The sequence below is a fragment of the Camelus dromedarius genome, chromosome 23 (assembly GCF_036321535.1).
Source record: "Camelus dromedarius isolate mCamDro1 chromosome 23, mCamDro1.pat, whole genome shotgun sequence".
In the NCBI taxonomy this organism is placed as follows: Eukaryota; Metazoa; Chordata; class Mammalia; order Artiodactyla; family Camelidae; genus Camelus; species Camelus dromedarius.
In genome coordinates, this window is record NC_087458.1 from 14,435,797 (window position 1) to 14,461,914 (window position 26,118).

Genomic DNA, 26,118 nt, shown 5'->3' on the forward strand with positions numbered 1-26,118 from the left:
AAAAAACAAAGAAAAGGTGATATTCTGAAAAGAGACCTAGAGTACCAGAATGTACGGAAAGACCTAGATTTTTTCCATCGATCTTTTTCTAAACTAGTGGTTCTTAATTTTTTTCAGTATCAGGATTCCTTAACACTCTGAAAAATTATTGAAGACTCTAAAAAGGTTTTGTTTAGAGGTTATATCTATCAATATTTACTGTGTTAGAAATTAAGACTGAGAAATGTTAAAATATTTATCAACTCACTTAAAAGGTAGAAATATTCATTATAAGTATTTTTATTAAGAAAAACTATATCCCTATAGATCCAATACAATCTCTATCAAAATTCCACTTTTCACAAAAATGGAAAAAAACAATACTAAAACTCGTATGGAACCACAAGAGATCCTAAACTGGCAAAGCAATTTTGGGAAAGAACAAAGCTGCAGGCAACAACTTTTTGATTTCAAACTATATTACAAAGTTACAGTAAACAAACCAATATGATACTGGCATAAAAACAGGCATGCAGACTAATGGAGCAGAATGGAGAGTCCAGAAATAAACTCACACATATAGAATCAACTAACATTTGACAAACAAGCCAAGAAATACTCACAGGGGAAAAGGATAGTCTCTTTAAAAAACAGTGCTGGGTAAACTGAATATTCATAAGCAAAAGAATGATACTGGATCCCTATCATACACCACTCACAAAAATTAACTCAAAGTGGATTAAGGACTTATATATGAGACCTGAAACTGTAAAACAAAACAAAGAAGAAAACAAAGGAAAAGGCTCCTTGACACTGGTCTTGGCGATGATTTTTTGGATATGACACCAAGAGCATAAGCAACAAAAATCAACGAATGGGACTACATCAAACTAAAAAGCTTCTGCACAGCAGAAGAAACAACAAAATGAAAAGGCAAATTATGGAGTGGGAGAAAATATCTGCAAACCATATATTTGATAAGGGGTTAATATCCAAAATAGATAAGGAATTCGTACAACTCAAAAGAATAATAATCATCATCATCATCATCATAATCCAATTAAATAGAAGGTATTCTAAACAGAAGGGCAGAGGGAAAAAAAAGTGGGCAGAGGATCTGAATACATATTTCTCCAAACAAGACAAACAAATAGCCAAAAAGTACATGAAAAGGTGATCAACATTACTAATTATCAGGGAAATGCAAATCAAAATCACAATGAGATTTCACCTCATGCCTGTTAGAATGACTACGAACAAAAGAATAAGAGAAATCAAACGCTGGCAAGGATGTGGAGAAAACCCTTATGCACTGTTGGTGGGAATGTAAACTCGTACAGCTACTATGAAAAACAATATGGCTATTGCTCAAAAAATTAAAAACAGAACTATCATATGATCTAGCAATCTCAATTCCAAGTATATACCCAGAGGAGTTGAAATAAACTACTATCTCAAAGAGATCGGCACTCCCTTGTCCCTGAAGTATCATTCATAACAGCCAAGATACAGAAACAACCTAAGTGTCCATTGACAGATGAATGGATAAAGAAAATGTGGTGTGTATATATATATACACTCCATGTACAATGGAGGTTTTTTCAGACATAAAAAATGGAAATCTTGCCATTTGTGGTAACACAGATGAAACCTCAGGGCATTATGCTAAGCGAAAAAGTCTGACAGAGAAAGACAAATACTGTATGATATCATTTATACGTGGAATCTGAAAAGGCTGAATTCATGGAAACAATTAGATTGGTGGTTCCAGAGGGTAGGGGGTGGGGGAAATAGGGAAACACTGGTCAAAGGGTACAAACTTTCAGTTTTAAGATGAGTAAGTTCTGGGGATCTAATGTACAGCCAAGTGGTTACAGTTAATACTGTATTATATACTTGAAAGTTGCTAACAGAGTAAATTTTAAGTGTTCTCACCACAACAAAATGTTATTTACATGAGGTGAAGGATCTGTTAACTTTATTGTGGTCATCATTTTGCAATACATATGTGTATCAAATTATCACTCTGTACACCTTAAACATACACAATGTTCTATATTATATGTCAATTATATTTCAATAAAGCTGGAAAAAAGCTTTTAAAAAAAAGCTTATGTCCTGTAAGTTATTCATTTATGTGAAACTGAACACTTACTATACATGAGACCTTAAGGTAGCCACAAATATGAGGAAAAAAAAGTCAAATCAATTTTTCTAGGAGACTAGAAGTTTGCCATAGGAATAGCTTATGTGAACTGGTGTCTAACCTAATAATGAAGAGTTGGAGCGAGAAGGAAAAAGGTGTAAAGAGAGGGATGGCTTATAATAGGCCAACTATTTCTTTAAGCGCACTTTGTGCAGTTTCAGACGGCAGGACCACTGCTCATGAACAGGAGAACAAGGAAGCATATTTTGGCACATTAAAAGGAACCACTTTCAAACCCTAAAAACTACTCAGTAAAACTGTATAATCTAAGAAAACATCAAGCCCCTCATCATCGAAAATAATTAAAAAGAGGATGGAAAATTATCTGCTAGAGGTATTATTGGAGGGGTTTCTGTACTGACACAGAAATAATGGGTTAAACGACTTTTAAGATCTCCTCTGATTCTAAGATTATAATGTTTCAGCTTTATGGAAATGATGCAGGAAGAGAAGCCAAAGAGAAGTAAATCGCTAAAATCAGTGCCTTCTATTGCTTCTCTGGCAATCTGGGAGTTCAAGTCCTTCCTATCTTAGCCTAACCTGAAGCTTTTTTCTTGTCAACAAATTTTAAAACTAAAATAGATATTAGAGATAATGTATTCCAGTCTACAGATGGTAAAGGTGAAACTAAGAGAAATTATGCTGAAGAATGAATAGTTATTGTTCAATACAATCAAATACGTAGTAGACTTTTAATTTCACATGCCAGCTTATAAAAACAGAGATACAGCCTTTAACTTCCAGGTGCTTGCAGTAGTCTCAGACAAAAGAAGTATGCATTTTTTTAAATGTACGGGGCACAAAGACCAGAATAAAAACACGAACACAGTCCAGCAATTGTGCTCCTCGGTATCTATACAAAGGAGTCGGAAACTTTGTTCATACAAAAACCTGCACACAGATGTTAACAGAAGCATTATTCACAACCGCCAACTGATGAACCTATAATGGCACCTCATTATCACCCAAAGTACACAGTTCACATTAGGGTTCACTCATGGGGTTTTGTTTTGTTTCATTTTAATTGAAGTATAGTTGATTTACAATGTTACGTTAGTTTCAGTGTACAGCATAGTGATTCAGTTATACACATATATATTCTTTTTCATATTTTTCCATTATGACTTTATTTACAAAACAGAAAGAGACTCATAGAAAACAAACTTATGGTTACCAAAGGAGAAAGCAGAGAAGGGATAAACTAGGAGTCTGGGATTAGCAGATAATAATTTGGGGTTTTAATAAATGTATAGCAACATGTGTCACTATTAAGTATCATACAGAATAGTTTTACCTTGAAAATTCTCTGTGCTCTGCTTATTCATCCCTCCCTCAAACCTAATCCTTGACATACACTGATCTTTTTACTGCCTCCATAGTTTTTGCCTTTTCTACGATGTCATATAGTTGCAATCAAACAGTATGTGGTCTCTTTAGGTTGACTTCTTTCACTCAGTAACATGCATTTACAGCTCCTCCCTATCTCTGCATAATCAATAGCCTATTTCTTTTTAGCAATGAATAATATTCCACTGTCCAGATGTACCACAGTTTGCTCGTTTACCTACTGAAGAACATCTTGGTTGCTTCTAAGTTTTGGCAATTAACAATAAAGCTGCCATAAACATCTGCGTGCATGTTTCTGTGTGGACATAAGTTTTCAACTCAATTGGGTCCACTTTCACTTCTTATTCTGTATTATTCCATATTGCTTCAATTTTTCAGAAGTTATTTGTTATCACTAGTATAAGAAAATCGTTTTTTTAAACTTTGATTCTGATATACATTCCTGGTTGTGCTCTACTGCATAAGCTTTGGGACGCTACCTGATACACCATAAGCAAATCATTTCAAATCATCAGAGAAAATATATATTATTTATTCACTACCTGGTATTGACAATGGCTAAGAACTTTGTAAAGTTGGAAACTAAACACCAAAATAAATTACAGATGAAACAAAATTTAAATATAAAAAACAAAAAGTCGAAAAAAATTATATAATCTGGAATGAGAAAGGCATTATTTATATAACAGAAAAAAGAGTAATAGATTTGATATAAAAATTAATATTGTCTATATATCTCCAAAAAGAGTTTAATAATTTCAATACATAAAGAATTCTTGTAAATAAAAAAAGGAGGGAAGAACATGAACTAGAAATTTAGAAATGGAAAAATATAATAAGTATATGAAGAGATGCTAAATCTCATAAAAAATACAAATTTAAAAAAAATTACTTTTCAACTATTAGATTTTCAAAAATTAAACCGATACATAATTCCCAGTGATACCAAGCATACAGAGAAAAGCCGCTCACCAGCACTGAGGGCAATAATCTAAAAATATACATTAATAAAACTTTTGTGGAGAACAACTTCCATCAAAAATTTTACCCAAGCAACACTTCTAAGACATACCTGAGGGAAAAAAAAGTATATACTAGTGTATATAATTCCTGTGAATATTCTATGTAAAGATTATAGAAGTTAGGATACATCCATTCAATGTAATACAGACACTAAAAATGATTATGTAAGAGCTACAAGTACTGTATCTAAAAAAATTATCACAGGTAACTACAGCAGGTTACAAAACAACCATTTTGGGGTATAAAAACCAATATATACAAGCGTCTAAATGTTTGTATATAGACAGAAAAAGGACAAATCTTGAAGGACATGCACTCCTAACTGAGGAAGGCAGAGTGATATTCAGTTTATTTTTTTAGTGGAGGTACTGGGGAGTGAACCCAGGCTCTCACGCATGATAAGCACATGCTCTACCACTGAGCTACACCCCACGCCCTCTACTTTATAGTTTATACATTTATATACTATTGGAATTTTTCCAGCAAGAATGTATTACCTCAAAAATTGGAGGAAAAAAATGTGATAAAAGAGGTTCCATTAGGGGAAAAATATGACACTGGGAGAAAAATATAATTCAAGTAGATGTCCCTCCCATAGATCAGACTTTCATACCATAATATGTTCACAAATAATATTAAAAAAGGGAATCACATGAATATAAGGCAGCATTACTACTGTTAGAAATTGCCACCGTTCTTTCTTTTTTTTTAATTGAGGTATAGTTGATTTACAATATTACATAAGTTTCGAGTGTACAACACAGTGATTCACAATTTTTAAAGATTATACTCCATTTAGTTATTATAAAGTGCTGGCTATATTTCCCACAGGTATTTCTTAGTCAATTTCATTAGACTCCATCTGCACGTAAGACTAAGGAATAAAATCAAATGCTGAACTTTAAGCAAAGCAGGGATTCAAATCCGTTACCGTCATCACACAATAAAGCCAAGACCAACAGGAATAGCTACACACACACACACCACTAACTTATAAAAATATTATTCAAAAAATCAGACTATGAGAAAAATAAGAGGTAAAGCATCAAATTAAAAAAAATACATATATAGATGAGTACTTAACCAGCTGCACACTGCCCAGAATGTGACAAATTTAAGAATATTTGTTGTACCAATGGAACTTACTAGATAACTATAAAGTCTTTCAGTGTTTGGTCTACTTGGTAATCCATGGTGATATATACCCAAGAAATGAGAGAAAGCATGGCAGTGAAAAAGAATACTGAGTTTAGAATTTTAAGTTAGAAATTATGAGACTTCTGGATACCCTGGGGAAATTATTTAATCTCCCAAAGGTCTTTTTCCGCTCTAGAGGTATATGATTTTAGTAATCGTTAGTTAACTGGAAATTCTGTATTAAAACCATTTTGGGCAGTCTCTCTAGTCCCTCACCGAGGTAAAAATAACCACTCCCTTCTTTCCCCTACTACACAGACAGACACACACACACACATACACACATACACACACACACATCTATTATAACATCCATTTATTTGTTTATCTGTCTTTTCTTCCCATAAAATTTTGATATTACTAAGGGCAGGAACACAGCTTACTTGTTATATCCTGATACCTAGCACAAGGCCTGGCACAAAGTAGCCCTTAACAGGTGGTGAGAGAAGGACAGACTGGAGGTGGGGGCAGGGGCTGAGTACCAGGAGAGGCAGAGGGACAGACAGAAATGAAGCAGGGAAGAACAGGAGAAAGGGAAGGAAAAGAGTGAGTGAGGACAATTCTAATAGGCGTGGGATAGTTCAGGTGAGCTTTGAAAGGTAATAAATGACTGCCTGTCGTCTCTGGATATCTTCCTAGCTTCTGTCAAGAGCAGGACCACAATTACTCAGGTCTGCAACATGCTAGTTTAGACAATAGTAATTTACCTTATCATTCAACAAAATTATAGTCGTTGAGACTATTTTAAGAGTCAAAACATCTTTATATGACTACCTTCATTCTGAAGCAGTATGCTCCTAAGTAACTTAAAACTCAGAGGAATATTAAATTATTTTTAGAGGCCCATAATACCTTAGCCTTTGCCTTATACATAAGGTATCCTCAATATTAAGAGGGTGAAAAAGTCATCATATAATTGTATTCTATCAAAATTTAACTTCCTTGATTTTGATAATTGGATCGAGGTTAAGTAAGAGAATATCCACGTTCTTCGGAAATACAACTTTAGCAGTTACAGATAAAGGGGCATGAAGCCTACAACAAAATCTCGAATGATTAAGAAAAATATACAAATAATGTATGAATGAGTACATATATGATACGGAGAAACAGAGAAAAATAGAAAGAAATGAGGGCAAAATATTCACAATTGTGAATCTGGATAATGAATATACTGTTCTTGCAACTTTTCTATAAATTTGAAATATCAAAATAAAATATTACTAAAAAAGTTTAAAGCTCACATACACACACACACATAGAGCAATAGTTAGATTAAAAGGATACAAAAGGATACTCACATAGAATTAAACATTCCCATTAGGGCAGTAAAGCAAAAGCCAATTGCAAACATGGACTTCATTCGAACCTGGAAGGAGACCAACAAATCGTCATTTCACGTGAAAGACAAACCAGCACTAAAGCATACCCCAAAAGTTTTGGTTTCATGTCCTTTTTAAAAAGTGCTCCTTGGCAAAAAGCTATTTATTGGCTAACCCACCCTCTACCTCCAAGGCTTCCTCTCCTTGCTCCTTTCTGATGAATAGTATTGAGGTGACCATGTGACCCAATTCCAGCCAGTAAGTTATAAATACAAGTACTAGCCAGGACTTTTTAAAGGGACAAACTTGAATATATATATTCTTTAATTACATAAATTTAAACTGGCAGACATTTAAACATCTGTGATTAGAATTTTTTTTTTTTTTTAACATTTTAAAGGGACAAACTTGGTCAGCATCCCTTTAGGCCTTCTGCCCGGTCTTCTTGCCCAGAATGAAGAATACGATGCCTGACACAAAAGCATCATCCAACAACCAAACGACTGTAAACTAAGGCAGGCCAGCCTGACTCCTTAATGACGTTACTGCGATGCCACCCAGCCCACGAGGACTACCGAGCCCTGCACTCCTTGAGCAAGTAGCAAAACCATTACATGTTTAAAATATTGTTTGTTAAATACCCTGTTACTTGCAGCTAACTTTTTTTCTTAATTACATATACCATAAAAATATAAACAAACCAAAGATCATAAAGATGTAAGATTAACAGTTTATCAGCAATTTTTATCCCTTGTTTCTGTAGTTTTCAAATCTGGTCTCATGAACATGTAGTGATTGTGAAAACAGAATAGCTTTTTTAAAAAAAATGCACTTCTAAATTATAATCTTTCTTAATAAATGTTTCGAGAAATAGAAGATAAAATAATACAGCAAAGGTCTCTCGGTAAGCAAAAGACAACTGTTGCACAGTTCACATGTCCTGTGTTAAATATCCAGAAATTAAGCAGAAAAATGAGTCAAGCCACATAATTAGCCTACCTATGCCTCAGAAAAATAGGCTTGAACAAACACTCCTCTTTATAAATAATGAGTAAACGGCTAATAAAATCACTTACACTTTATGATGTGCCTGGCCCTCAGAACAAAAGACTTCTTAAAGAGCAAAAGCCACAATGTAGGCCATCTATAATGCCAGGTCACCATAAAACCAAAGACTCAGCAATAACGTGAGGAAGAAAAAGCAAATAAGCTATTTCATTTGAAAACATAAAGGGAAGCTAATAAAAACTGTGTTAAAAGGGACAAATTATGACCTCTGAGACAGCCTAAAAAAGCTATTTATATTACCAACATGAAGCTTCAGCCCAGAAGCATATTTTCATGTCTACTTGGCCCAGGAACACTCATGACACTATAAACGGCCTGAATAAACTATAAATTTCTGAAAAGGTAAGTGCAGTGTACTTGATACAAATCAGGGTCTTTCGTTGAAAAACACATGGTTTATGATGAAGTTATATTTAGGACTCTTACCATTGATAGATCTCTGTTGTTATTCTTCAGTTTCTCTTCTTGCCTCTCTGCAAAGAATCAATGAACCGGTTAATACACATAGCGCTGAGCACAAAGCAGATGTTAAACTGTCACTGACTGTGACTACAAAAGCCCTCCGGCCTTGGTATCATTTAACAAGATAAGCTGCAAACCTGGAATACTGTATGCTTTGTACTAACAGAAAATTCAAATGCTGCAGAGCACCAAAAGATTTCATTTTAAATTAAAAATCTTTAAAGTTTAATTTTTTTAAAATTACCTCTAGTACTAAGTGTCTTAATTCTATACATTAAGATACACTCTTATATTACATCAATGGAAAATGTAACTATAATGACTGTACTTAGGTTTCAAATATTAATTACCCACTTCTCAAGTTTTTTCCCTCTTTCAGTTTCTTTGAGAGCAGAGTCTAAAAGTTAAAAGCCAATTAAGATGAACTTAAGATGCAAGTTCTTTCCTATTACAGTCTACTCAATTGAAAAATAAGTATAATTTCATAGTTCAGGCACTGAGAAAGCTAGGAAACTTGACAAATACCGCAAGGGAATTGTTATATACACTGAAGTCTCAGCTGTACATTAATGCCCTTAATTTACTGTACTCCATCAACATAAGGGACTTCATGGTTGTATCTATGAAGCAACTGAAGCCCAGCGAAGGAGAAGTGACTTCTCAGAGACCACCCAAGTCTTTTATGGCAAAGGCAGGACTAGAATCCAAGTTTCCCGACTCCTAAGCCAATGATCTCTATACATACTAGGCTACTGCTTTCTCTGATCATGTATTTTTATCACCAGGATCAATTTATTCAACAAATACTTACTGATTACACACATATATATGCCAAGCACTTTTCTGAGCACTAGGGATAAATGAATGAATAAGACATACACAAATCCCCACTCTCATAGAAGATTATGAAATAATATAATACTGTCCAAATCAAAAAAATATCCCACTGGAATACATTAAACTGGTGTGAGGGCTGACAAATTCAGGCAGGTAAAGGAAAGGGAGGAACAAGCACAGACCCACAGGAACTGCGGACTGGACTGCAGTTTCCAAACAGTACATGGTGGGATGAATATACGACCCCTTGTCCTGAATGTTCCTGTCCAGTGTGTTCTCCCTGGGAGGAAAGAATACAGGCAGGAGAGAGTGGGGATGGTGAAGATATATGGAAGAAAATGAACAAAATGGGAGTTTGAGGATTAGGGTAAGAGATAACTAGAAGGTAAACAGACATAAAACTAGAAGTTCTGGGTTAAAGGACTACCACTGAGACATCAAAAGAAAAGGTACAGAAAAGCATCTGTTAGAGACCTTGGCACATCCTTGACTCCCTAATGTCTCATCCAAACACCAAGTCTTATTAATTATACCTCATAAACACTTGTGAAATCAACCTCCTCTCCTCCTTACTACCACTTCCTCAGTTAGGATTTCTAACATCACTTACCTATATTATTTCAAGTCTCCTAACAGGTCTCACTACCTGCAAACCTGTTCTCTCAAATCCATCTTTCACATAAATGCCTGTCAGATGTACCAACAAGGCAAAACTGAACAAAATCAGGATGCTCCTCAGCTTAAAATCCTTCCACGCTTTTTCATCCTTACAAGATCATGTTCCGGTATCACTTACAAGTCCTGTATCTGGCCTCTGCTTACTTCTGCAACCACATTTCCAACCACTCTCATGAAATTTTATGTTCTTACAACACCAAACAACTTCAAGTTCCTCTATCCAGGATGCTTTTCTCTTGAGTCAGTGTTTTTATTCACAAAGTCTCTTCTACCTTGGGTGACCAACTGTCTCAGTCTTCCCCAGACTGTTCCAGTTTTAGCTCTGAAAACCTCACATCCCAAGAAACTCCTCGGTCCTAGACCAACTGGGATGGGTGGTTACCCTACTTCTACCTAGAATGTTTTATCCCACCCCTATCTGGCCCTTTCCTGGCTAGCCTGTACTCAACTTTTAAGCCTCAGCTTTTGTGTCACTTCCTTTTGAAAATCTTGATTCCTTTGGCAATACTGTTCTAAAGAACTTTCTACGATTACGAAAATATCTATAACTATGCCGTCAATACAGTAACCACTAGCTACATATAGATACTGAGCAATGAAATGTGACCAGGATGACTGAGGAACTAAATTTTTGACTTCATTTAATTTTAATTTAAATTTTAAAACAGTCAAACGTAGCTAAAGGCTGCTGTATTGGACAATGCAGTCTTAGACACTGGCTTAGAAGTCCTCTATTTTGCCTTCTTCATCTTTGTATCCTCAGTAACTGGCATGTAGTTAGTTGCTCACTACTGAGGTATATGCTCAATATTGCTTCATGAATGAATCGGCAATATAATAAAAGCTGATCTGAAGATAATAGTACACCAAAAGTCCCTTTCCAGGGACAGCAGTCCTTCACGATAAAGCTGGTGGCCTGAATAGGCACATAAAGCCCAAAAAGGCTGAAAGTAAACTAAAGTGACATAGTTTTTCTGAAATTCTATTCTACTCCCCCCACCTTTGGAAAGATTTATTTATTTATTGAAGTTCAGTTACAATGTGTCAATTTCTGGGGTGGAGCACAATGTCCAGGTCATGCATACACATGCATATATTCATTTTCATATTCTTCTTCATCAAAGGCTATTACAAGATATTGAATATAGTTCCCTGTGCTATATAGAAGAAACCTGTTTTTTATCTATTTTTATATATAGTGGCTAACAACAACAACAAAAAAAACAAAGTTTAATACCCAAACAGAAACTGTAACCGTAAGTAGCATCCAGGTAGACTATGTATGCATGGCTTAGCCGGAATAGAGCAGTACAGGTTTACAACACATTCCAACACTACTGTATATGGTTTTTAAGGATTTTTCAATTCACATTGCTATTAAATGCCTATCGTATATAAAAAGTAGGTTTCGCTGGTTTCAAGTAATCCAGAAATAAGTTAATGTTTACTTGGCTTTGGAGGGGGTGAAAGAAACACAGGCAAGTTTCTCAGATGTTTGCCTTCACTCCTGACTTGCTCTCATAGACTCACAGCACAGCACCATCAGCTACACAAGATCTAGGTAGACGGTACAGCAGAAGTGAAGACTAATTCTTAGCACAGGTATTTTACTCATGGATGAATAACAGGTGACTGTGTCTGAGGTGACCTGAAAAGTGTACGTTATATGCTCGCAGTGATTTCACTTTTCAATAGGGACCATTTCCAGTAAAATAGAACAAAAAAGGTATTATATAAAAAGGTAAAGTTGGTTTAAAAAAAAAAAAACCCTCTGTAAAAAAAAGGAGGAGGGGAGCAAAAAGTAGAATAGAATAAAGGAATAACAAACTAGACAGGTATATTTAACAGGGAAATATTATACACTTGATCCTTGAACAACATAAGCTTGAACTGCACGGGTCCACTCACATGTAGATATTTTTCAAAAGCAGTACTACAGAACTACACAGTCTGTGATTGGCTGAATCCAGGGATGCAGAGGAACACCGGATATGACGGTTGACTGTAAATTATACACAGATTAACCCCAAAGTTGTTCAAGGGTCAACGACACAAGCAAAGTTTTGTCTGAAATGAACCTGATCTTTTTAATTGGTAAGAAATGCTGAGATGCCTCAACTGGCATAAACACTATAAAGAACTTAATATTAAAAGCCCTAGACAATGTAAGGGTCTTCAGAAATCCAAAAATGGCCATTTGGGAAAGAGCAAATCTAATCTAATGGAAGTGTTACCAATAGGGAAGCAATTTCAGGTACTCCCCAAGTTATGAACAATAAACTTGTAAAGGTCTCCATAAAGCCACAGTTAGCTTTATATGCTCCCTTCCTCCCCCCAAATGAATGATGCCTTTAAATAATTGCTAGAAGAAATACATAATCTAAAGTTTTTCCATTTTCATTTTTCTTCCTTCCTAGCTTAGTTAACTACATCTCAGATGCTCCTATTTGCTCACTCTCGCTACTCATATTTTTTACCTTCCTTTTTTTTTTTTTTAGGTCTTAGAAAATTATTAAATTTTTTATCTCTCTTCCATTATGACTACCAAACCCTGACTCTAATAACTGCTAGACAAAGATTTGTCTTAATTATTCATTATCATTATTTTAAAATATAAGGTTCAAGTTTTGCAAGGATATCCTGTTAGACACAATGAGAAATGAAACGTTTGAGTTCTTAAAAATATTTAAAACATCCTCTTAGAGTTTCTCTCTCTCATATTCCAATCAAATCTACTTTCCTTTAAGCCTCAATGATTTAAATTAATTTTTAAATGTCATTTCATATCCTATTTTGCTTTTAATCACCAGCAATACCAAAAAAAAAAAAAAAACCCAAAACAAAACACAATACCAACCATTGTCCCTAAATATAAAGTTTTTATGTTACATTATGGGTTAAATAAGCTTATGAAGACTGATCTGTCAATACAACCACCATGTAATACATGGTTATATGAGAATAATCCAATTTCTAATAAACTGCATTGAAAAAGTATCTTTTTTTTAAAGAAGCTGATTTTCCCTTAACAAGAAACTTTGTTTCCCCAGGTGAATAATTTCTGGGAAAGCTACATTAATAGCTGAAATAAGTGCCAACCATTTATTTTGAAATGATGACTTACACTGTTTATTAGCAAGAACTGAGTATTTGAGCATAATGCTTCATGTAATTAGAAGAATAGTTTTGACCGAGATGATGCAATAAATGCTAGCTATTCCACTGCTTGAAATGCTTAACTTCCAGTACCCCAAATAGTTGAATTCATTGAAATAAGTATAAGTGGCTGGCTCTCTCTATCGCTCCGTTAGCCCTTAACTGTTAGTGGTTAACTAGTATAAATCTTCTCAAAAAGTTGTCTCTTGGTTCCAAAAAGGTAAGGAAGTCATTGTCTCAGTCTAATGTTACTTCCATCTTGGTAGTGTGTTACTTACAAGTATAGCTAGTGAACTTCTCTCCTAAGGTTCACTCAGCACCTCCTAAGAGACAGCTCAACATCTAGAAGCTCAAGATTCCCAAGATGCCCGTGCTTCCCAATCCATCTTTCAACTGTTACTTTGACTCAGGAGGGTGAAAATGTGTGTCTAAAACCTTCTACACCTTCCTTGAAGATTTAGAATTTAAAGGTGCCTAGTGCTGGAAATAAACAGCATACATCATTCAGTGTTCACTTGTCCTGGGTGAACTATTTTTTTCTATACACCATCCAGAACCTCAGGATTTAATACAGAGGAGAACCATAACTTAGTCCCTCCATGTGGAAGGAATTCTATGCACTCTCTTACTACTGAACTTTTGGAATACAACCTCTATGAAATTTGAGGAAATTTCACAGAGAGAAGAAACTGGAAGTATGAAGAAGACACATTTATATTCTAGAATGATATACTATCTCAGATGACAAAGGGAAAAATTAAAATTCTAAAAGGGAATACTCAATTAAAAAGAGGCTACATTTTCTTGTAGCTATTGGAATAAACTAGTAGCAATGATGACATCCATTCTGACCACAGTGAACAAACCCCAAACCAATCTATTACACATTTTTATTTGACAGCATTAGGCTTTGTACAACAAAATAATATAATTTAACTAAGAAAGGAACATGTCATCATTTACTTTAGTCAATAACCATTGTTCTTTCTGTCAAAGAATATAAATCAAAGTACTCAGGGGGCAACTGGGTAGTCTGATCCAACCAGTGGTCTGGGAGATGGAGAACATTTTCAAACAAGGAAGAGATGATCAAATTAGCAGATGTTTCTCTATAGATTAAAAGAATTAGGTATTCCATGGCAGTTCTATATTCTGAGTTGTCTTGAATGGAAGACTAATTATTAATAACATGCCTTCAAAATTTAATGTAGTTTGGGAGAAGTAAAATTTAAATGAAATGACTGTTACAGTCTTCTTTTATGGAAAATCCAAATAGCATAGACAAAAGGCCTAGAATGAATATATAAATCCAGGGCCCCAAATAAATTAAATTTCAAAAATGTCCTCCCATCTTTCCAAGTCACTAAGAAAGGAGATACACACCCATTCAGTGAAGCTTCAGAAAGCCTGCCCTCCCTTCCCTGGCCACTTCCTGGGGATATCTGCCTCTCACCATGGTCCTTGCTGAGGTTCAACCTTACGAAAATTCCTAACACCCCCTGCCCTGCCACTACTATCCCAAAAGGTAGACAATCCATAGGCTTTCCCATGACCTGTGGTGTGAAAAGATGAGCTGAGCTCACTGGAATTCCTTCTTTCAGGAATTTAGACCAGGAAACCTTGCGAAAGCAAGTCATTTAACTGTGGGAGCAGAAACAGACAAATTATAATGTAGCACTGCCTCTCAAATTTTAGTTTATTTAAGAATTACCTAGGCAGCTTATTTAAAAAGTAGGCAGCGGGATCCCACGCCCAGAGATTCTGATTCCGTAAAGTCTGGGAGTAAAACTCAGAACCCTTCACTTGTGACAAGCATCTCAAGCAATACTGACATCGGCGGCCCAGAGAGCACATCATGAGTAATACGGATGAAGAAAGGACCACAGGACACAAGCCAAAGTTAGGTGTGACGAAGCCCAAGTGGAGAATCTGAGCAAAGGGAAAGTAAGGTTGCATAGTAACAAAACTGTAGATAAGGCCAATCTACAGAAATACATTTAATTGGTCTTATAAAGTTGTTGGTGATGAACAGCAAATCTGACAGCGGCCAGTGCAAAGCGGGAGGCAGGGAGAGGGGAACCATCATTTCAGACACAGTGTCAACAAGATAAAAAAAAAATCAATTATTTATGAGAATCACTGCTTTTCTCGAGGCTGAAAACTCTAGAAAGTTTCCATAATTTCTCATCAAAGGAGTATTGTCTGATGTTGTTGGTAATGTTCTCAAAAGCATTCCATAGTAGTACTACAATAAATTGTATCTGGCTGAGCTTTTCATGACAGGCCTGACAGTGCAAATGTCAAGGCAAAAATAGAGTAGAAGCAATTTTATGAAATCCAACTTAACACAAGTTTAGGTTTACAGATTTCTGATAGTCTGGCTTAATTTAAGAGTAAAATTTCTAAATCTATAGGATAGGTAGGATGTTTGTCCTTCAAACAACTCCTAATAAATATTATGTCTTGTAACGCCTGTTAAGATTGCTTTTTCCTGATAAGATTTTGATAAGCAACTCTTCATAAATATCATTTCTTTACCTTCTGATGACATTCTGCTGAGCACACAATTTAAGGTTGCAATCCATGTTAAGATAATTTGAGTTTAGATACTTTGTGTTGTCAACTTAAGGGCAGAGGGTAATGTCTCCCCCATGTTTATATCTTCCCTATCCTTTACAGCAAAGCCACTTGAAAGAACTGTCCATGTTCCATGTCTTCACTTCCTCACCAAGTATTATCTTCCTAATCTATACAATCTGGCTTCTGTCCCCCATTATGCTACTGAAAGCCTTCTTGCTAAATCACCAGTTATCTTCGTTTTGCCTTTGAGATACTTAACACACACCTTCCAACCTTTCCTGCCCCCTGAGTCTCCCCTCAACTTCTGTAACACAATTCCTTTCCAACTTCTCTGGCAATGTATTTGCAGAGCTCCACTTCTTCTGGGACCCTTTAAATTTCTATGTTTCCTCAAGACTCTCCAACTCAGCCCTTTACTTGTCTTACTCTATATCGTCTCCCTGCGTGATCTCATTTACCTCGTAGACTCAATTACTATTTATAAGCATATGACTCTAAAATCTATTCGGAGCCTTTATCTCTCTGCCAGCCCCAAACCATACATCCAACAAAAACTTTCCACACTATGTCATCCAGGCACTACAAATCCAACATGCTCAAACCTGAAATCATCCTCTCTTTTCTTCCCCAGCCCAATCTGTTACTCCTCCAATACTCCCTCTCCTAATGAGAAATCTGGGCTTCTTGCCAGACCCATGCCTCTCTCCATACCCTACATCTAAAACATCAAGTCCTGTTACATCTACCCCCTCTGTATCCACTGAATCTGTAACACCTCTCCATTCCCACTGCCACCACCTAAATTCAGGTTCTTGCCATTTTTATGTCTGGGATACTTAAAAAGCCTCATAATTTCCCTACCTCCAAAATGATCCCCACTCTGATTTATCCTCCAAACTACTGCCAGAGTTGTCCTCCTCAAAATCTGACTTCAAACCTCTGTCTAAATCCCTTAATGGTAATGGGAAGCCTTCTGGATACAAGTTAATCTCCTTACCTTGGTTTATTTAATAAGGACCTTTATGAACTAGGCCCTACTTACTTCTCTAGCCTTGTCTGCCTGTACTTTACACATATTTTCTTTCATTTGTTAAACTATAGTTTCAGACACACACCTTGCTATTTGATCCTCCTCTGCTTTTATATATGCCTAGCCTTTGCCTAAAATATACAAGCCTTAAAAATGTGGATTCAAAAGCTATAAATGAGCAGGTTCAAATCCCCTCTTTACCACTGACTTAATTCCATTATACCACTGGACATACAATTCTGAAATCATTCATGACACTGAATGACCCAGAGCAAGTTATTTAACTTAAACCTCAACTTTCTCATCTCTGAAAATGAGGTAACACCAGTCACGACCACATACAATTAAGAGAATTAAAAAATTTGTAAAGTGTTAACCTGTGTGTTGCAGGCGATAAGTACTCAATAAATACCGACCAGAATTTTATTTATTTACATTTTTATTTAGCTAATTCACACTAAAGCCCCAAGGTTCAGCTAAAGCGCTCTCTTAAAGAAAAATCTGACCCCAAGGTTGGTTTGACTATTCTTTCTCTTTACTTTTATAAACTCAGAATGTATCTCTACAAAAGTATTTACCGCACTGCACTGATCTGGTTTCCTTCTCTTAAAAGACAGAATTTTCTTCTACTTTGTTTCTCCAGTGCCTACCGCAATGACTAACACACAGATTAGATGCATAGTAGCATCTTGCCATGGAACTAAATAAGTGGGCCATTTAGAAAACATGATACTGCTACACTATATTGAAAAGCTTTAACCAGAACAGGACACTGCTACAGTCCAGCCTGGTAGAGTCTCTCCTGGGATTTAACAGCAGTCACCTAGTTGCTGAACCAAATACACAGTTTTACAAATTTTTTCCTGATTTCAGAATCAGAAAGCATCATAAGGTATAAATGCAAATCATATTCCAGTCATTTATAAATTGTCTTTTTGGAACAGAATTACAATCTGTAATTAAATTCTAAATCACACCGAAAAAAACAATGACATTCACACCAGGTAAAATTACTCGGCAGAAAATTTCCTACGCCCTAGTGGATTTCCATCACCAGTCAGTTCTCAGTAAGGAAGCCATGGCAACAATAAACACAAGTAACTCAGACTTAACTGGAAATAATCATCTCAGATAAGAAGAACAATGCGCTTTACAAACTATGCCAAAAACTCTCAGCCAAGTTCAAAAGCCATGACTGTCAACATCATTCTACTAAAACTGGAATTTCAAAGCTAAGGGCAAAAGGAACAACTGCTTGAACTTGTCCTACAAAACGGTGAAGAGAGAGTAAGATGACGTGTGCAAGTGCTCTGTAAGCCATAAACCATACAAACACAAGTCAGCACTATTAAAAACTTTACTGTGTTTTCATCATCTAAGAACTCATTTTTCCCCAAGAAAACCTGAATTTTGTGTATACCAGTAACTCATCTTACCTATTTTCTTCTTTTGCTGTCGCCCAGCTGACTCTGTTATTGTTTCCTTCTTCTTTTCCACTGTAAACAACATAGGAACACAGTTAAAATTAATTATGCCTTACACTAGAGAAACAAAGGATGCTTTATCACAGCTAAACCAACAAAAGAAACATAAGAAAGTTACACACTGGCTTTGATCATGGGGGTGGTTAAGTTCACTGGTCTTGTTCCCACACCTGCTGACAGTAAAGGGAGACACAATATTCTAAATGTAAAACAGTAATATCATAGGCATCATTAATCAAATACCCATTTTGTCAACACAAAGTCATAATAAAAACTGAGATGATTTTCAGACTGTTACCTGAGGGTGATTGCCTCAGGGAGAGTCTAAGCACAATTTCAGAATTCTGTTCTCTCAGATGAATTAACTGTAGTTCCATTCTCACACTCACTAAAGAAGGTGAGAATTCATTCAGTTATTGGCTGCCAAAGTAACTGGCACGGTTCTGGGTAGATAAAAAGATAAACACAATCCTTGCCCTCTAAAAAGAAATCTAGTGAGGGCAGATAATCAAATAACAATTATAATATAGAAAGCTGGCACGACAGCCACATGCAGAGTAGGAAGACCTGGGGAGCCAAAAAAGCTACAACCAGCTTTTTCTGATGCTTTTGAATTAATATGATGATAAGGTAACAGTAAGCTTTTGAAGCCAAATAGCGCAACATGTTTCATTTTATATTTACTATCTTTATTCACCTATGAATGGACAAGCAATAAATACATCAAAAATTACTTTCATTTATGTTACCTGCTCTAATATTATCTTAGGACACTTCCTTTACTCGCCAGTAGTACAGTACACGTATTATTTCTAGAAGTTGCATTAGAGAGAACTGGCAGGTAGGAATCTTTCCTTAGCACATTAAGTATGCTGCCTGAATTCTAAAAGCTTAATTGGTGTTAGTCCTTTATCAAAGAGATGGAAAGTTCTATTTAATCTCACTGTTACAAATGAAATGGTAAAGTTCTCACTAAAATAAAACATGAATATATACATCGGGTGTTTAGGTACCAAGTACTGTTCCAGGTAGATAAAAAGATAAAATATACACAGGGGGAGAAAGAGAGAAATTTAGAATGAACTACTAGTATGAGATCATAAAAGGAAATTAAGTCAAACTCTACAAGATGTTATAGAAATAACATTTCAGAAGACAGAATGGACAGAAAAGTTGATGCTTTACTCTTTATCATTATTCATTTTTTTCTTTATCATTATTATTAACCAAAGAAACAAAAAATATTTCTTTCCCACCCCAGAAGGACTATAACACAACTACTTGGCATTTAACCATAACTGCATAAAAAAAAAGGGCAAAAAAAAAAAAAAAAAAAAAAGCCAGAAAGCCAGAAAACAGAAACATAAGATGATACTATGAACATTAACCTGGTCTTCTAGCACACTGGATTGAGACTAGATCAATCTTTTCCAGGGATAATATAAATTAATCTAATTTTTTTCAACCTCATAAGGTTGCAAAGAAACTCTTTTTCCTAATATTTATTCACCATAATCTCACCCCATAAGAAGAGGTGGAGATGTTAGAATTGACAAAAATAAAAGATGTCTACTCTAAAACGTATTTTTGCCCATGACCTGGTATTGCTGCATTCTGAATTCCATAGCTGTCAAACAGTTTATAATTCACTCTAGAAGTTTTATCCCATTTCACTGTAAACAAAAGAAACATTTCATACTTCATAATAATTTGCACTTAATAAATGCTCTCAAATTATAAGAATCCAATTACATACAGGACTTTAATCTTTCTCATTTACTGAAGTGCTCTTTCACTAGTCTAAGTTACAAAAGTAACACAATGAAAGAAGACTTACTGATATTTACAGCACACTCTTAAGTCTACAGACCACCTGAATCAAACAACTTGATACCTTCGAGAAAGCATCTTAAGTCAAGGTCCCACTACAGTAGGACAATTTTTAAATAATACCAGCATTGGAGGGAGATGGTATAGCTCAGTGGTAGAGTGCATGCTTAGCATGCACGAGGTCCTGGCTTCAATTCCTACTACTTTCATTAAAAATAAATAAACCTAATTACCTCCCTCCCTCCCAAAAAACGCCCATAAATAAATAAATAATAATACCAGTATTCTTCAAATAATGCCTAGGACCAGGTCTGCACAAGAAAAGAAATCTACATCTAATTCTGATTCAAATCTATTTGTATTTCTTTACATTCCTCAAAACCCTACAAATTTCTCTTGCCTAGATCCTGACCAAATTTTGAACAGAGAATGTCAGAAGGGGTTATGTGTTTGCAATTAAGACATCTGTTCATATATATATACACATACACACACACACACACACACACAAACTAGACACCTGTTCAGAGAGGGAATTTACCTTATTTCTTCCTGTTAAATATCCCCCATGCTAAATATAACAGCTATCCATTTAATTACAGATATCTAGAAGACAGGTATTTATATCTATGCCCCTCCATTCTGTACTGCACTCATCATGGTAAACTCTACATAGAGCAAGCAATCATATGCATCAACTGATTACATAAATGAAAAGAACACATGCTCACTGAGTTTTGATAGACTACCTAAAGTGGAGGACCTGAGACCATAAGAAATGCCATGAGACATTCCAATCATCATCAGCCTACCTCATACTTACATTCAAAGCAAGCATATCAGGCAATTATATTAAAAATTACATTAGGGAAGCTTTGCCTAGCAACTATATTACTTTGAATTTAGGTGTCAAGTGAAGGAGACTTAATTTATTTCTATAATATAGATAACTAGAAACAAGGCAATTACTTATGGACACTAAAGAAGCCCAAAATCTATAGAGGAGGTTCATATTCACTTAAGAATTTAAGGTATGAGAATATTCATCCAAACTTGAAGCTAAATGTGTTGTGTATTTCAGAAGACTACTCCACGATACATGTGACATGAAGAAATGTGGATAAGGCTGCCACTGTGTGCTGGCTAAATAGTTTATGATCATAGAACAATCCTCACAAAGAATATATATGTGATGCTATAGAGATAACTTATTCTTCCATCTATTCAACACACTTTTCTCAAGTATTGAACCTTAGCCAGGCAGTGTGTTAAGTGCTAGAGATACAATGGCCTTTGCCCTCCTAGAAATTATAGTTTAGTTGGGGAAAGGACATTATTTGAATAATAATAATCATATACAGATAAAACTGCAATTAAGACAAATTCTCTAAGGGGAAGTATATGGATAAATTAATGCCCATGATAGGAGATCTCACCCTGTTGGTGAGACTAAATAAGGCTGTGAGATCTGAAGAATGAGGAGGAGTTTACTGGACAAAATAAGAAGGGAAAATTATTCCAGGTAGAGCAAAAGCAGATACAAAAACTCAGCCCCAAAGTAGGAAAAAGCAAGATTAGTCCAGAGGTTGGAAAAAAAGCCCGAGCGGCTAGAGAAGAGAGAGCAGGAAAAAACATGACATCGATGTAATCAGAGGGGCAGGGAGGGAGGCACCAGACCATGCTGGACCCAAAGCAATGGGAAGAAATTGCATGTTTTAAGGAGGGCAAGTAACACAATCAGATCTGTGTTTTGAAAAATTACCCCAGGTGTAACTGTAGAGAATAAATTTGAGGGGCTGCACATAGACCAGTGAGGATGCTATTATAGATCAAATGAAATGTGATAGGAGTTTAGACTAGGTGGTGATGGCAGAAGTGAAGAGATGTATAAAGACTGAAAACTCTTCAGGAGAACAACAGTATCAGAGCTTGACAGTGGACTGCACATACAGGGCGAGAGAAGAAAGTATTCAAATCAACAAATATTTATTAGACATTTATCACGTGCTAGTCACTGTTCTAGGTGTGTGGGATACACCAGTGAATGACGACGATAAAAAAAAAAAATTCTGTCCTAATGAAGCATTTATTCTAACAGGTGAATAGGAAAAAAAAAAAACAAAAACACAGAACAAGACAAGACAGATGAGGCACAGAGGTAGAGGAGGTGGGCAGACTGCAGTTTTAAACAGGGTACTCAAGTTAAGATAAACTGAGGTGAGCTCTGAACAAAGATTTGAAGAAGATATGAGGGTCAGCCAAGCATTTACCATAGAGAAGAACATTCTAGGTAGAGGGAACAGCCATTAGAAAGGTCCCAGCATAGGAGTGAGGCTGATGTGTAGTGAGGAACAGTAAGCAGGTCAGTGAGGGTGGAGCAGAGTGAGAGGGGGAAAGAATATCGAAGCCGTAACAGGGAAAGCTCTGTAGCCACTGGAAAAACTTTGGCTTTTCCTCTGAGTGAAAATGGGACACGATCACAGGGTTATGAGGAAGGAAATGATCTGACACACTTTTTTTTCTGATGCACTTTTAAAAGGATTAATCTGGCTGCTATCTTGAGAACAGACTACAGAGAAACCCAAACACTTGTTGGAGGCTATTACAATAACTCATGCAAAGGATGATGGTGGCAAGGACTATGGTAGTTATCAGTGGAAGTGATGTAAAGAGGTCAGATTCTGGATTTTTCTGAAGGTAGCCCATCAGTACTGGATGTGGGCTGTGAGAGAAGAGTCCAAGGTAACACAAGGATTATGCTCTGAACAATACTTAAGATAGAATTATCACTGGCCAAGATTGTGAAGGCTACAAATAAAGGAGGAGTGGAAGTGAGGATCTAATATTCTATTTGGACAGGTTGGGTTTGAGATGTACATGAGACATTCCAGTGGAATTAACAAATTGATATTTGGATATATGAACCTTGCATTAAGGAGAGAGGGCTAAGGATGTAAGTTTGCAGGTCACTGGCAAATAGAGCACATAAACGAGTTCACCAAAGGAGTGAGTAGAGAGGAAAAAAACAAATTTGGGGTCATCCTCAATAACACAAGGTCACAAATAGGAACCAACAAGTAAATTGCAAAAGAATGACCAGCAAGATGAGAGCAAAATCAAGAGAGTGTGGCATCCTGGAAGCCAAATGAATAAAGCATAGCAAGATTGCTGGCATGCACCACTGGAAACAAGGAAGTCCCATTCACCAAACAGAGAAACCTGGAAAGGGATCACATTTATGAAAATAGAGATAATGGGCTTGGTTTTAAATATGTTCAGGTGCATCATCAACACTGAATAAGTAAAGGAACAGTAAATTGTAATTTAAAAGGCCTGAGCTTAGTTTGTAATTCTTTGCTCTGTGACATTAATATGTTATTTAACCTTTTTGAGCCTCACTCTCCTTTTTTATAAAGAGAAAACAATATTTATACAACTGACTACAAATGGTTGCTATGTGGATTAAATGGGATATTGTAAGAAAGAAAACTTCAAACTCTTACAAAGACATAAAGAAAAGTGATAGAACACAAAAAGTCAGAGGAATTTGAAGATGCAAAAGCTAGATTTCATCTTTATGAAGCAGAGAAGGCTGAAAAATCAAACCGATAAGGAACCATTCACATTATATCTCTAGCAGCCTCCTCAGCTGTATCCTGTAGAATTTGTTTTATTTCAAGGACAACAGACTCGACTCATACTTAACCTTGTCCTCAAATACTCCAGCCACCTCACCCAACTGAAAGCTGACTTATCCCATAAGACACTACTTACGTTGATACCAATCCTAATGGTCTGTTGTTCTCCAAACACAGCTTACTCATTATAATTTCCCTATTTTTGCACATAAGCTATTTCCTTTGCCTTGAATTCCTTCCATCTCACTCCTTATCCAAGTTCTAACTATCCCTGAAGGACTCAAGGCTATCTGCATCACAAAGGCTTCCATGGCCCCTCACAACTGCATGGGAACTCTTCTTTAGAACCACCATACCACATAACAATTACTGCTCCTGTCCCTTACAGCCCGGTAGTTTGTATTATACATTTTGCATAAAAGTCTTACATTTCTAAATAGACTTCAAGTCGGATTCATCTTTGTATTCCTATAAAGTTTTTACATCAGTTGGTGTTCCTAAAATATCTACTGTGAACATGCACTCAGTGAGCTTGATGTGTTGAAACTATTTCTAAAGGATGTTGCCGTACTCACATTTTTTACTCTGTTTTTCCACTTCTGCCTTCAGTCTCTTGTACTTGTCTGTCCTGTAAACCAGGACCCAGGTTATACCTGAAACATTGAAAACAGCACGCTAATAGGGAAATGTCTGAAACGGTCACAACAGCCTTTATTAGTGGTCACCATTGGATAAGAATGGATTTCAACTTTTTCCTGTACATCTATCGGTAGCTAACTTTTTTCAAATGTGAAAACAACTGACTCTTCAACCAAAACTGTGACATGATACGAAGGTGTCTCCAAACACGCAAGTGAAATCTACCCTAGACCAAAGAAACCTCGGCAATCGATTCCACACGATCTCTCCCGACCCAGGAGTAGAATAAACCCCTGCCCCCACCCTTAACAAAGGAAGCAAGGCTCGCGACCTCTCCCGTGGTGGCGCGAGGGACCCCGGGCCTAGGAGCGTTCCCCTCGGGGACTGATCAAACGTCAGAAAAGCAGCCGCTCTCACCCTCGGCAAGCAGAGCGGTGCACACGGAGATAAAAACGATAAGCAGCGTGTCCGCGAACATGGTGCTCATCTCGCGCTTCGGTCTCTGCACTCCCACCCGCCAGGGCGGAAGCGCTCGAGAGCCAGGAAAAGTGAAGCGAAAACAACTTTCCTAGATTTCACGACCACCAAGTAACACACCGACTCTGACAGACTGGAAGTCGCACTTCCGCTTCCTGGGCGCAGCGCCGGAAGTGCTCGTCCAGGCGCGCCGTCTGGACCCGAGAATCCTGCGGAAATCGAGCCGCAAGTCTCCGGGGCTGATGGGCTGGCGCTCAGGCCGAATCTCGCGAGAGTTGGAACTGGAGCAGCTGAGACCGAGTATCGGCGACGTTGACTTCGTTTTGGGAAGTGATTGCGCCCGGAGGTGCGGCTGCGCGACTTCTTTTCGGCCAGGATCCACTTGTTTGGACTCGTCCACACTTCGGCCTCAGGCCCACCTCTATGGCCGAGTAGATAGTTTAGCCTAGGTTTGCGTAAAGTGGGGAGACTGACTTCCGCAAATACTTGCTGAACGCCTCTTTCGATGCCAGGCCACGGATCTGGGACTGGGGACGCGAACATCAGTGAGTCGTGGGCCGCTGGCTTCCAGTAACTCACGTCCTAGCACAGGAGGGAGACTTGTACATGCGGTGTGATTAGGGTTTTAATAGAGGTACGACCAGAATGCTGCAATGACCCAGTTGAGGGGGTGGTCAGAGAAAGCTTGTGAAAGGAATTGAAGCAGTGACTTCAAGGAGTCAGTGCTTTTGGAGAAAGCAACGGTCTTTCTAAACAAGTGAAAGGCAAATCACGGGTGCTTTAAATACCTGTTCTGTAATTGAACAGTGAGTGGTGTGTCTGGAGAAGGGGCCCTAAACTCAAATGCACATCGTGGTCAGATACAAATAATCTTACACAGGCTGGGCATAAGAAAATAATGGGAGGTACTATGAGGAATAAGGGAGCACTAACTTTGTCTGAAAGGAGCAAGTGATAACACACATCCAACCAATTTCCCTCGGGGAATGAGCATCCAGTTTCCAATATCTTCCCACTTTTCAAGAAAATCCAGAAATCCTGACTTTCTGTGATATTTCTAAAGTTCAGTTTATAAATGCTGGTAACTCATTAAAATTTTAAAATACTATATAGGTTAAAGAAGTTGTCTCAGCAGCTTGGTTTCAGCCTCTTCAGCTTTCCCAGA

General features: G+C 36.8%; 1 protein-coding gene across 1 annotated transcript in view; it reads right to left on the reverse strand.

Annotated features, from left to right (window-relative positions):
* TMCO1 (transmembrane and coiled-coil domains 1) overlaps positions 1 to 25,164 on the reverse strand; it is a 40,834-nt gene extending 15,670 nt beyond the window's left edge. Inside the window, exons 1-5 of the mRNA XM_010984440.3 lie at positions 24,894 to 25,164; positions 24,413 to 24,490; positions 18,322 to 18,381; positions 8,569 to 8,615; positions 7,054 to 7,121 (exon numbers count right to left, since the gene is read on the reverse strand). Coding sequence (XP_010982742.1) covers positions 7,054 to 7,121; positions 8,569 to 8,615; positions 18,322 to 18,381; positions 24,413 to 24,490; positions 24,894 to 24,963 — 323 coding nt within the window. The 5' untranslated portion in view covers positions 24,964 to 25,164. The remainder of the gene's footprint in view (positions 1 to 7,053; positions 7,122 to 8,568; positions 8,616 to 18,321; positions 18,382 to 24,412; positions 24,491 to 24,893) is intronic.
* Between the last annotated feature and the right edge of the window lie 954 nt (positions 25,165 to 26,118).